Consider the following 13,551-nt stretch of genomic DNA (forward strand, 5'->3'; position numbering starts at 1 on the left):
ACTCAATGGAGAATGGAATGGAAGGCCCACCCTGCAGCCACACTTGCTGCAGAAACATACATATTTCCCTGGAGTTTTCTATTCACCAATCAATAGTGAAATATACACAAAAACAAAATCATCATAATTTCAAACACATCTCTTACGATATGTAATTATAAATATCTGATTTTCCTGCTAAAAATCATCATCAATTTTATTTCAAATAAAACATATTTTATTATTTTTATCTAGGAAGGTATTTTGTGATTTTATTCACGTGTAAACTTTCCATTTATTAGGGTGTTTTCCAGAAACAGGGGGCTTGGGGCATAAACCTGATAGCTAGTTAGGGTGAGAATTGAGGAGAATGGGAAATTACTCTTGTAATATTCAGTTTGAAGCCCAGTTAGGGTGATATTTGTGGTGAATATATATTTGCTGCACTACATAATCAAAGACTCACAGCAGTCCCCAGTGTCATATTGGGGTGTCCGGGGCCCACCTTGGGCTGTGCCCATAGTGCTACTGGAGTGGGCCTGAATTGGAGGGGCGCACTGGGTTTTTTTACTGTTGTCCCCCCAGCCCAGTCCAACTCTGGCAGTCCTCTATGCAGGTAAGTAGGATTGGAGACACAAACAGCAGCTCATTATAAAATATCTGTCTATGGCAGCATAAAACAGTACTTTTGGCAGTGTCTTTGACATTGGACCTGAGCATGTGAGCCTAATTAGTGCAATTTGGCCATTAATATTTGTGACTGAAATGCATTGGTATGTGTTTGATATCAGTCAGCTATTACAAAATGTCATAAAATGTCTGTGCTGCCCAGTAGTGAGGTATAAATGTGATTGGATACCATCATGTATTATGTGGTGAGTGAATAGGGTCCATAGCAAATATGATTAAACCCAGGCCTACAGGCTTCTTACAATTAGGACATGGCTAGAAAGTTCTGGATGGAGCTTTAATACTGGGGTCAGGCTGAATTTACTCAACATATGATTAAACCTTCATCTCACCTTCAGAAAGGCTGCCCTGTGCATGTTCTTCTCAGCAGAGTCAGGACATAGCAATGATAACATGTCAGAAAGTGCTCTTATGTTTCTGAAAGTGTTGGACCAGGTACAATGTATACACTGAACACTACTAACAGAGTACTTCTGCCTGGAATAATACTGCATATTTCTGGGTCCAACCTGCCATTCGTTGTCCTTTGGGTCCTGGTGGTAAATCCAGTGCAACAACAGCTGGAGGGGTGCAGGTGGGCATCAGTGGATAATACATTTAGTTCTATTAGAATACTGCTTGAGATCAGAAATAATGTTTTTGATCCTGGGTAAATTGCAGTGGAGCCTCAGTGATTGTGATTGGCTGCCTCCATGCTATTTAGCTGCTGCAGATCGCAAGGCATGTAGATGCTGTATTGCTGCTGTTTGGCTTCTGGCACAATGCTATATTGATGGTGTATGCCTTGCAGACCCTTATGCCTTGCAGACCCCGCAGTAGCATCAGCAGCATCAGCAGCAGCATCAGCAGCCATGCTCACTCCCCAGTATCCCTGCATCAGCACGGAGGCAGCTCTGATGTCATCGTAACGCTAATCCAAGGAGGAGCTGAGCATCCCTTCTCCCTCCCATAACATCCTATATCTGGGGGAAGCTCCTGCTGCTGAGACTGTGGCTTTGGGGATCCGGAGAGAGAAAGTTTATTTGGGGGACAGTCCTATCTGAGCTGGAAGGTGACATGTCACATTGGGATGAGATGATGCAGTAGATGCGGCCAGACAGCAGCTCCCAGCGACACATCCGCAGAGCAGAGCGGAGCCCGCAGGCAGCCGGCATTGGCCGTGTCACAGGCTTTATATAGGGATGCGGGATGTGCCTTGCGACAAGCTGCTGACTCACGTATCCCGCTAATCCCACAGCCTTATGGTCCTAGCTGCGCGCTACTGCTCTGTAACGTCTATTAATAACCAAGGGTCGTTAGCGATTTGACGCTGCCGCAGCGCTAACCACTCGCCATGATCGCCGCTGCTTTCCTTGTGTTGCTGCGACCCTACAGCATCCAGTGCGCTTTCCTGCTGCTGCTGCTCATGCTGGGCACCATTGCTACAATCTCATTCCTGTGCTGCTGGCACCGCAAGCTCCAGAAGGGCAGACACACAATCAAGAACGTGCTGGGCGGCCGGGCTAGGAGCAGAGGTAGGACATGTAAGGAAACTCTTTCAGCTATTTACGCTATGCATGCTCTGTGTTGTATTAAACATCATCTACATCCGGGATGTCCTACCTGCTGGCTGCACTCCAGCTGAACTACAGCTCACATCTTTCCATGCCTCAACATGCACCAAGAAACGACATGGGGCATGTCCATCATGCAGCCCTCCCCCATCTTTCCATCCCATGGATGGGAGACCTACAGCTTCAATAAACCAAAGCTGTCAATTCTTACAACATTCCACTAACAGAGAGGACAGTGGACAACCCTGACCTAGAGACTGTTCATTCATCCTACTGTCAGGGGTTCTTCGCCAATGAGGCAAGTTGAGTCTGTCGCCTCAGGCGGCAGCGCCCCACTAGGTATCAGGGGCGGCAAAAATGCTGCTCCTGGTACTTTAAGAGCGAATTTCCGGGGGAGGGGGGGCAGCAACCTCAGGCGGCGGAGGGGCCAGGATCGCCCCTGTCTACTGTTATACTTCCAAACTTTGGGGTATTTGTACTGGTTAAGCCTTACAGGATTCATAAATACCTTCTGTATACTGTCCATTCCAAAAGAACATCTTTTTGTTGCTTTCATAGTAGGGATGCACCAAAACCATAATGCTTAGAATTATCTCAATACCAAAAGATTCCACCAAATATTAAACCAAATTTGCATATTCAAATTAGAGCAAAATCCCCCTAAAATAAAATTAAACGGAGGGGAAAATTACGCTATAATGTGTCCAAAGCTGTTGAGTCACATGACTTTTTGGGTTGAATTTCATTTAATACAAATTTTAGGTGCAGGCCTGGACTGGTAATCTGGCAAATGCCAGAGGGGCTGCTGTAAATTGCCGTAGAAAGTCATTATTTAGTGGGCTGGTGGGGGACTGGTTGGGCCTCTGTGGACTTGAAATGCCAGGACCCAGTAACGTAACTAGAGGGGGGCGGGACCTGGTGCGTGACGCGCAGCCGGGCCCCCCGCCCCCCTCCGTACGCTATTTTCCACCCGGATTCCAGTGGTAGTTCCACCACTGTCAGGACCTATTTTGACTCCCAGTACAGACCTGATTAGGTGACCCATAATAGTGCTGGGGTTCTGCTGAATTCCAAACCAAATCTACTACTGTATATGGTGCATCCCTATTTATTAGATATGAGCATGCCAGACTGAAAGCGAATAGCACCTTTTTGGAAAAAAAGGGGGTGGTAGTTGCGATTACCAATTTGAAAAGCAGTGCACAAAGTACAGAAGTCACTTCATCTACTGTCTGCTTGAAAGTCACAATATCTTACCTTTCATTGCATATATTTGCAGCTGATATTTAAAAATAGCAGTTCTACCGTACTGTGTTTGTTTCAGGTGTTTGTATAGAAGGTTCATTGCCAGTCTGGCTCCCCCTCCTTATGACGACAGTGCAACAGTGGAACACCACTAAAGCCAGCCATGTATATAAGGAGGAGCTGCCATAATGCTTACTTCAGCACAGACAATCTTCATAGACACCAGTGCAATAATACTCCTATGTTGTATACTCATCGGGACTCATTTATCAACACTAGCAAATTTGCCCATGGGCAGTTACTTATAGCAACCAATCAGTGATTAACTTTTTAAAGCCAGCTGCAAGTAAAACAATGAATGCAGCAATTTGATTGGTTGCCATGGGTTACTGCTCATGGGCAAATTTGCCCAGTGTTGATAAATGACCCCCAATTGTGTTGTTGCTGTGGTTGTATATGGACATGGTCTCTGCCCAGTGTGGCCACTCCTTTTTATACATTTTTATAGAAATACAGATATAAGGTTTTCTAAACAGTCAATCTACCATGTTACAGACTACTTAAGAGAAAATAAAAAAAGATGACTCCAGCATATTGTTTCTATAATGGGATATGCTGGGAGCTATAGTTCAGCAGCAGTCACAGGGTAAATGCCCCTGTCCCAAGGCTATAGAAACTGAGTGTTGCCTGAGGTTTTCTTAGTTATTTACTGGCCTGGGAGGCGGAGGGTGGCACAGTGTGGATGTGGCAGTCCTGTGAAGTGATTCATTTGCTAAGCATCAATTTTAGGACATTTCCAGCAGGACTGCGGCAGACAAGTCTCCACCCATTATGGAAAGAAACTGAAATCAGTACAGACTGTGGGTCACTAGTTTGCTTCAATTGCCAAACAACCAGTACATGTCCAGCCCTGCCCCTGACAGTTTATATTTAGTTCATGCCTTTTTTTAAAGAGGATTGATTGCTAGCTTATCCAATCCAAAAATTGAGGACTGAAGCTGATTGTGTTGTTGTTTCTTTTCTCCTTTGCAGATGCCATCCTGAGATCTCACCATTTTCGTTCGGAGGTAATCACATTTACACACGGCTATAAAGACAGGCTGTATGGGTCGCTCAGCATAGCACAATAATCACCCATTGTATATTACACGCTAATGCTCTCTACCCTGACATCTGTGCTGGCTATAATGAATGGTCTGGAAATGCAGGATGTTAGTAAGCTTAGGTTTGCTTGTAAGGATTTATTTCTGAAAAACCTTTAATTCCATGATTCCAGAAATGCAAGTGAAAGCAGTAAGCACTGCACTGATGGCACTGAAAGGTTTTTTGGATTAGATAGGTAGTAGACCAGAAAAGCAGCAGGTTTTGTGCTACAAGGTTTCTAAGGATGTTAAAGATATCTGTGATAGATGTTCCAGGATTACGGATAAGCAAATTAATCTTAAAATTAACAGCACCATGTAGAAGGAATTTATTGAGTTTTTTGTGGTATTTAAACTATCGGGACAGTAAGTAGGATTCAAGACACTCACGTTTCGTACAAATACTTTCTGAAGTTCCTTGTTAGCGCTGTCCTCTCCCAGTCATGTGACTCAACATGAACATTTTCCAGGAAGAGCAAGAAGAAAAAAGAAGACGTGCCTCCAAATGTTTATGCAGTGTATTCAACGTACCTCCAAAAAGTTTTATGGTGCGGAGTATAAAATCAAATGTTTCAAACATACACCCACGGTACAGTATCACTGACGAAGGGGGCCCCTGAAATGTTTGATTTTGTACTCCTCACAATAAAACTTTTTGAAGGTACGTTGAATACACCGCATAAAAATTTGGAGGCGCGTCTTCTTTTTTCTTCTTGCTGTTCCTGTATTTTAATCAGCACTGAAGCAAATGATCCCGATGTGAGAAACAATTGTTCTTTCTACATACAATTTGCTTCTGGGATAAGGGACTGGTATAGGTGTTAGTACTCAGTGCTGCTGCTTTGCTGTGCCGAGCATGACAGGAAACCAGTGCCAGTTCTTTAACACATTCCTGACAGAAAACAGTTTAAACATAGCATATTTATCAATGCAGATACATGTGTCAGCTTGGCAGAATATGCTTTGATTAGTCAAGCCCCAATTCTGGACTTTGGGGTGTTAGAGCAGCAGTACTGATCTTTTAAAGGCAAAGAAATGGCATAATCAATGAGGTGGTGTCAAGCTGGTCCTCCTGATTGCTGTACCAGCTCAAGGGATACTTCTGTACTAGTGCCATATCACTGTCTTCTTCCACCTCCTAAAGGTCCCTTGCAGCAGATGTTTTCTGTGCACATGTGCAGCAGAATAAAAACTAAACTTTGAAGCATTTTTTGCTGTACTGCTCAAATACACCTGACGCATACAGTCAATACAGAGGATTCATGAAGAAAATGGCCATTGTGGCACTCCTACAGCAGTATGACTAAGTGTCCCAGTGACATGGAACGCGTTAGGCGTGAGATATTTATATTTAAATACATTTTTTACTTTTTGGTCTGATCTGTGTGTGACCCATCAGAGTGCCTTGCTGCAAGTTTTTGTTTATTTGTTCACGGATTATCTGATCCCTTGGGACCCAGTTATTATACCTTTACCTCTTCTTTAACACCTCTCTGCATTGTTAAAATAGTTTTAAAGTAATTATAATATAATGTGCTGGTAGCCTGCACTGAAATAAAAATCATTCCAGCATGTAAAATAAATTGTTAAATATTAAACACTGTTATTTTTTACAAACACCATTGAAATAGGATGATAGTTTGGACCTGGTTTAGACAAGCCATCCTGTGAGGCAGCTGTTTGGGCCATAGAAAATCCTGTCTGTTTAGGTAGCCATAGACACACAGATAATATCGTACAAAACAAATCTTTGTACTAAATTTGGGGCGTGTATTGTGGGAAACGAGGCGACCCATATTGGCAGAGGACTTGGATATCGGTCAGCTCGTCGATCGAGCTGGATGGAAAATTTTGATCTGGTGCCTTTGAAGGCAACCAAACATTGTTAGTGCTGAATTGTCAGATACAGGTAGAATTATATTGTTTCTACTTGTATATCTGATGATTCAGCTCTACATGTGTGTATTGAAATGAACAATATTTCTTGGAAAGATCTTTTCTAAGAAAGATCGTAATTGTTACGTCTGTGGCCACCTTTAGTGCCTTCGATTAACCAGCAGCTAACCAGAAGTAATGACAGGTTTGGGATCTTGTGCTTGGCCAAGTTACAGAATTATCATGCAGGCTTCTTCTTTTGTCTAGCTCTATAATGGTACACTGACCCTTAAATGCTTAGTTTGCAGTTTCAGGTATTGGCATATTTGGGTGGTTCACAATAAAGTCAATAAGAGGCAGCAGGGTGGTTTCAGGGTCTCTTCTGCCTGCAAAATAAATTGGTTGAAAAAATGCTAGTTTGTTTTAGTGTACCAGTGGTAAAATCACAGTCTTATCTTGCATAGTAACACCCTGTTTCTTTAATTTATGGACATTGTGAGTAGTTCCATTTTTGGCATCATACAGCATGTATATCTTGCAACATAATGTCCTCTTTGTTCCCTTCTTTTACTTAATGGACTTTTTGTATCAAGCCCCTTTATGGTTCCAACTATGGGGTAATATAGACTGTATATCTTGCACCATAATTTCCTCTTTGTTCCCTTCTTTACTTAATGTACTCACCCAATGGTACCCTTCTTTTTGGATCAAAAATCCTTCATGGCATAGGATGGAATACATTTCAGTTGAAAAGACATGGTCCTTTATGGTACCATCTTTTGCACTCTGTATATTGACTCAGTTGGCAATGCCCTTCGTTTCCTCCTTTCTTTATGGACTTTTCCCTCCTTATTGTATCAAGAAGTCCCCATGGTATTGGATGAGAGCTTCATTTATATTGCAAGACCAGCTACTGAGTCTGAGAAGCATAGAGCAACATATCTTGGCCTTCATAAATCTCTGGTAGTCCCTGGGCTTAAAGGAGAAGGAAAGCTACGGAGGCATTTTATTGGCAATAGATTAGCTGCAATAGTACAAGCTAGAACGCTATATTTATTCTGTAGAGTGTTTTTCCATACCTGTGTAAAAAGCTCTAGAAACTCTCTGTTTGTTTAGGATAGGAGCTGCAGCATTAATGTGGTGTGACATCACTTCCTGCCTGAGTCTCTCCCTGCTCTGGGCTCAGATTACAGTAGAGAAGGGAGGGGGAGGGGAAAAGGAGCAAACTGAGCATGCTCTTGCCCAGGGCAATGAGGTTTAAGCTGAAGGCAGGAAGTCTGATACGAAGCCCATGAGAACACAATAGAAGGAAAGAAATGTGCTGTTTCTTTTGACAGGGGACTCAGAGCAGCATTACTTGGGAGTTTACTGGTATATTTAGATGGACCTTTCTGATAAGGCTTACTTAGTTTTAACCTTTCCTTCTCCTTTAAACTGGCTGGCCAGTTTTTGTGGAGGTCAACAATAAATGTTATCTGGAAAAGTTTTATTCATATGATTTTGCAGGTGATCTATTTCTGATTTAGGTAAGCTCACTATTGATGAGCAAAATTTTTCACTAGTCATGGATTTGCGGTGAAATTCTACCACAATACCGAAATTTTGCAGCTGATAAATGTGATGAAAAATCCCATTGACCACATGTATTTTGCGTAAAAAGTCACCACTAAACTAACCTACTGGGTTGTTACTAATGTCCAGGCCAGCAATGCAGGAAAATAGGAACATTTAGTCAGAATGAGTAAATTGTTGGTGTAATCTTCTCCTGTCCAGCATAATAAATAGACAAATGAATCATTGGCACAGCTACAAATATTTGCATGACACTGCAATTCTCTGCATTCCCTATTAACTAGCTCTCACACCCTCTGACTATATTGACTGTGAGAAATTCCAAGGTAAAATACTAAAACACAAGCACAAACCAACAATGATCACCCATAAAATATGCTGTAGCCAGCTAACATGCTCTTCTTAGGGCCATTCTCACATTTGAATTTTGTTGTTGATTCCCTAAAAGTTATAAACCTAAATTTTATTATATACAATATGTAATCTAGCAAGTACTTTTTAAATTTAGTTGGGCATTGGGCCTTAAAATGTATAAAAAGGCAGTACTCCCAGGCCACATCAGTGTTTGTTCAATCCAAATAGATGATTGGAGGGAGTATAACAAATTTTAACATTCATTACATGGGGCCTCTACTAATCCCAAAATAGTACTATGTCTAAGCTTTGAATGCACATTCTCAAGGAAGTAAGAAGTGCACTGAAATATGCTGGCACTATATAAATAAATGTTAATAATGTTAATAATAATAAAAGCAAAGGTTAATATAGAATGCAGGGTATTAGGGCCACCATATAATAGGTTTAACAATTTATTTGTAGAACTAGATTAGATTTGTAATGAAAGGCAAATTTTGCCCAGGAGCAGTAATCTATAGCAACCAATAAGATGTTTGATTTTAAACCGATGACCAGTAAATGCTACATGCTGATTGGTTGCTATTGGTTAATTCTCCTGGGCTAACTTAGTGCCTTTTATTACATAACCCCCTAAGAAAAGTATAGCAGCAGGATGGAAGTTTAGAGGTGTTTCAACCCAGGAGCATGATCACATTACCATGTAAAAATTAAACTGCTCCTTAAGGGATTCTGTCATGGGAAAACAGTTTTCATTAATTTCATTAATCATCATTAATAGCGCTCCTCCAACAGAATCCTGCATTGAAACCTGTATTTTGCAATCTGACATAGAGCTAGAGATGTTGTTTGTTTCCCAGATGCCCCCAGTCATGTGACTTCAGTCACTCTTTTCTGCCCTGCAGCAAATTGGAGTGATATCACCCCTCCCTTTTTTTCCCCAGCAACCCATCAGCAGAACAATGGGAATGTAACCTGAAAACAGTTCCCTGACACCGACATTGCTAAAAATGTCCACCTAGTGGTAGATATAAGAACAGCACTCCATAGCAAAAATCCAAGTCCAGCTAACTTGTTACTCCTTCAGTTACATTAAATAGGAGAATCCATTGTGAAGCACTGGCTCTTTCTGACAGCACAAGAACAGGCACAATGGCATAAGATAGCTGCTTACACACCAATATTACAACCACAAAAAATACATTTTAAATGGTAGATTTAATTACGTGCATTGTGCACAGTGTAATTTAGTATTAGGAGAAAGTAAAACACATCACCCTGCATAGTATAAGCAAGTAAAGGTAAATACAGTAATGAGGCATATTCAGCCACAGAAAGGCATATTGAAAGAATATTTGGCACAGTTCTCAGCTGGTCAGTCACAAACAAACTGGAAACTGTCCCTTGAAAATGATATTGGGTAGCTATATTATTTTCTAGTTTGTTGTAATACAGTGTCTGTTGTAATTCTTCTGCAGGTACATCAGCTCTTGGTCAGAAACATTTACATAATGTCATTTCTTGACTAAGCAAATTAGTTAGTTAAGATGAAATCTTTGCTCCTTCAAAGATTTTAGTAAACAATTTAAAAGCATCATCTAAGTGATTTGCTGAAATATTTAATCAGTGTATGCTATACATATCAAACTAATTTTAGAATATTACTTCTGAAAAATGTTATCAAGAAAACACAACTGCTTGTGGCTCATGTCATATCTAGGTAAATATCATAAGCTTTCAGATATGTTCAAGTGACTTTTACTGCTTTAATTATATCAATTTGTGTATCTTATCTTCTTCCTCATTCTTTGGTGCTTCATCTAAGCATGGGAACTGCTAAGTGTAGGCAACCATAACTATATATGTGTACTTAGTCTGGAAGGAGGGTATAGTGGGACAGTACTCCACTTTGAAAAAAATGTCTAAAGGGGGAATGTAATAAAAAGTGCAAAGTTTGCCCAAGTGTAGTAAACCATAGCAACAATCAGCTGTTTGCTTTCAAACAGGTATATGCTAACTGCTAATTGGCTGCTGTAGGTGATAGACCTGTAACAAACTTTGCTCCTTTTATTACAGTACCCCCTAAATGTTTTCTGCTCATAACTGAGCTATGCATGAAGATACAGAAAAATATGTTTTCTGTATATATCCAAAGGCAATATAATATCACATGGTAATGAATACTGCTAAACTAAGATTCACGAGTACAGTTTATATTTGCTTTCTTTTAGTGGCGTAACTACAATACAGCAGACCACTGGAGGCTCAGGGGACAGGGGGATATTGACTGCAGGGGACCATGGACTGCACTCTGCAGCCTCGGGCCGGGTGCACATGTGCAATAGAGTGAAATGCCAACTTTTTGTTTCTAAGCTTGATTTTTCACTCTTCTGCACATGTGCATCTGAACCAGAATGTAGAGAAGACAAGTAGAAGAACATAGAGATGTGGTGCTCCTACAGTAGTACCCGGAACAGTGCAACATAGTCCTGTAAGTAGTAACACACAAATATGTGCATAAACAAAAGTGCATAGTGACAGCAAATGATAATAATAGTTTATATAAAATAAAGTGCAAACTGATAATACATAAGCATTACCATCTGTTATGGAAGAGCACATCATATTCTATCATATTAAAAGATCACATATGTTTTCACAACCCGCCACATGGAAAGCAAAATAAAATGGACATAGCATAGACTATTTTATTTCATTAAACATATGCCTTAAAATTCACTTTAAAGATTAGAGGAAACACTGGGCATATTGCTCTAGACACAAGTCATTGCGCCACCAGTTCTGAGCCCACTCAAATGCAGCTCTTAGGATCCAAGAGGCCCATTTACCACAGGTTGTATTTTAGTGGTATTTGAGCTTTTTGAAACCTCAATTAAACTCGGTTTCACTAAAATCACAAATGTCATGAAAGTTATTAAAATATCTGAATAAAACGAATGAAAATAGCTGTTGAAAATATTTTTGTTGAATGAATGAAAAATTTGTACGACAATGAAAGAAAGATCTCTGAAAACCTTTAAAGGCTGATCTGTGCAAGAAAAGATCCTTTGACTTCTACATGACCTCCACAGCTTTTACTTGCCGTTCTTTTGTATTCATAGATTCTATTATTTTTACACTTGCTAAATTATGAAAAAATCATGGATTAACTAACTATACGAAAAATGTGTTTGTTTATGCTAAAAAGTACGATTTGGAAAGTTTCAGAAATTGTCCCCAAGTGTGTGTCCATAAAGTGCACAACTGCATGACAATACAGGGCTCCTCTTAAGGTTAAGAAATTGGTGTTTAGTTAAGACTGTGTTTCATTGTGTAACTTCAGATCCCAATTATGGTTAATAGCTTTTCCCACTCTGATATTAGTGTTTATTCCACAGTCACTTTTTATGTAGTAAATGGTATAAAGCTTTGCCACCATTCACGTATTCCTATTTGATTCACCACCACCACGAATGCAGAAAAGGCAAATAACTTCCAGAACGTACTTGTGTGTCTGCAACTGATTGCTTTTGCTTTCTCGCAAAACTTTTTTTTAGCTAAAAAAATAGTGTCTTTCCTTTGCCATGAGTTGGTTAAGAACTTTCTACCTAAAAACTGACAAGCTTTTTTTTTTTCCGTATTACTGGACTAGAATATTTTGAAAAAATAAATCAAAAATAAATCAAGTGTATAATGCAAAATAACGAGAGGGTGAAAGCAGAGAGCATAATATGATTCAAGTGAAATTAATGGCAAACTATGAGATTGTACGAGGGAGTCTTATACAGGACAAATACATTTAAGTACCATAATAAATGTCTGTACAATATGGCATTAGTTCAATCAGCCGCTTAATGAAAATTATTTTCTTTCTTTCTTTCTTACTTTCACATTCTTTCATGTTTGTGCTCTTCACCATTTCCAGCAAGTCATAAAATCTTCCTTGAATGATTAATAACATTTTTGAAAAGCCAGTGGCACAGAAAGATTTCAAAGTCAAACAGACAGTTCTTTAGATTAGAACATACTGCATATATGCATGTTAGCCCAGAACAATGTATAAAGTTATACATAGCATAACATAACATATATTTGCATTTATATTGTGGTTTGCTTCATACTCTTTGCAGAGTATTCAAATGAAACAATTTAGGAAATCATCTATTCTCAACATCCATTTACTGTAGTCAAGGTTTCAAGAGGTTGACACTGTTATCATAATAGTCATCATCAAAGAGAATAATTAGTATACCTATTTGTTTCCAAATTTAATGTCATCAAAAAATATCTGGCTTTCTACTAAAATAAATTGTGTAATTATATAAAGTAATACAGTTTTCAGGAAGACATTTACTTTGCATCTGAAGTTGAAAGTTGCTTTTCTTGCTTGTTTTGGAAAATGTCCTGGCAGTTCTCAAGTTAAAATGATATCCTAGATACACAATGGAGATATGTTATAATGAGTACTAAGTTTGCTACAGGTCAAAAACCATTCAGTAGGTAGCAAGTTCTGATCATCTGAAAGCAAATTGGTTGTTATGAGATATCTTTTAATGCCGCTATGGGCCGTGGAATGTCCAACGGATGCATTTTCCTGTAATAACCATTTGATTTAAAGATATTTTAAAAAAATTAATAAATGTCATATGACATATAGCAAAACGAAAACACTTTTCTCAATGGTTAACAGCCACCCACACATATACATATATATCAAGTTATCATAACAAACTGTACATATGATCTTCACTTCAGCTATCACAATGTCTTAAAGTTCAATCTAGTTTTTTGCCCATTTGAATTAGTTGATTAAGCATGCTGTTATCCAGTCACTGAACTTAATTATCGAATTTGGTCACTTAGGCATAAATTTGTGTCTCTGCTTTTTGCTAATGAATTGGCTTTCTGTCATAGGCCATGTGACTTTTGTGCAGATTGGCATAACAATGTTCTAGGGAAAGTAGCAGGAAAATGGATCTCAGACAGAGCTGTACAGAAGTATATTTTTATTTATTTTGATATTTTTTGTGTAATTTATCAAATCCCCAAAGGCAAGTGCTACAGTGCAAAAGTGCACAAAATCACACCCTTTGGGGCCCATTCACTAAGTTCGAGTGAAGGAATAGAGGAAAAATAGTTTC

The 13,551-nt window shown here is 39.4% G+C and overlaps 1 protein-coding gene across 12 annotated transcripts in view; it reads left to right on the top strand.

The window, feature by feature from the left end:
- Nucleotides 1-1,665: 1,665 nt before the first annotated feature.
- Nucleotides 1,666-13,551, top strand: part of dst.L (dystonin L homeolog) — a 296,950-nt gene continuing 285,064 nt past the window's right edge. For 3 of the 12 annotated variants that reach the window (XM_018263472.2, XM_018263474.2, XM_018263480.2), the window contains exons 1-2: nucleotides 1,667-2,192; nucleotides 4,500-4,534. In XM_018263472.2, the coding sequence (XP_018118961.1) occupies nucleotides 2,003-2,192; nucleotides 4,500-4,534 (225 nt within the window). In that variant the 5' untranslated portion in view covers nucleotides 1,667-2,002. Of the gene's footprint in view, nucleotides 2,193-4,499; nucleotides 4,535-13,551 lie in introns of all 12 variants that reach the window. The other 9 variants (XM_041563173.1, XM_041563180.1, XM_041563177.1 and 6 more) reach the window with 5 other exon arrangements.

This window comes from Xenopus laevis, chromosome 5L (genome assembly GCF_017654675.1).
Source record: "Xenopus laevis strain J_2021 chromosome 5L, Xenopus_laevis_v10.1, whole genome shotgun sequence".
NCBI lineage: Eukaryota > Metazoa > Chordata > Amphibia > Anura > Pipidae > Xenopus > Xenopus laevis.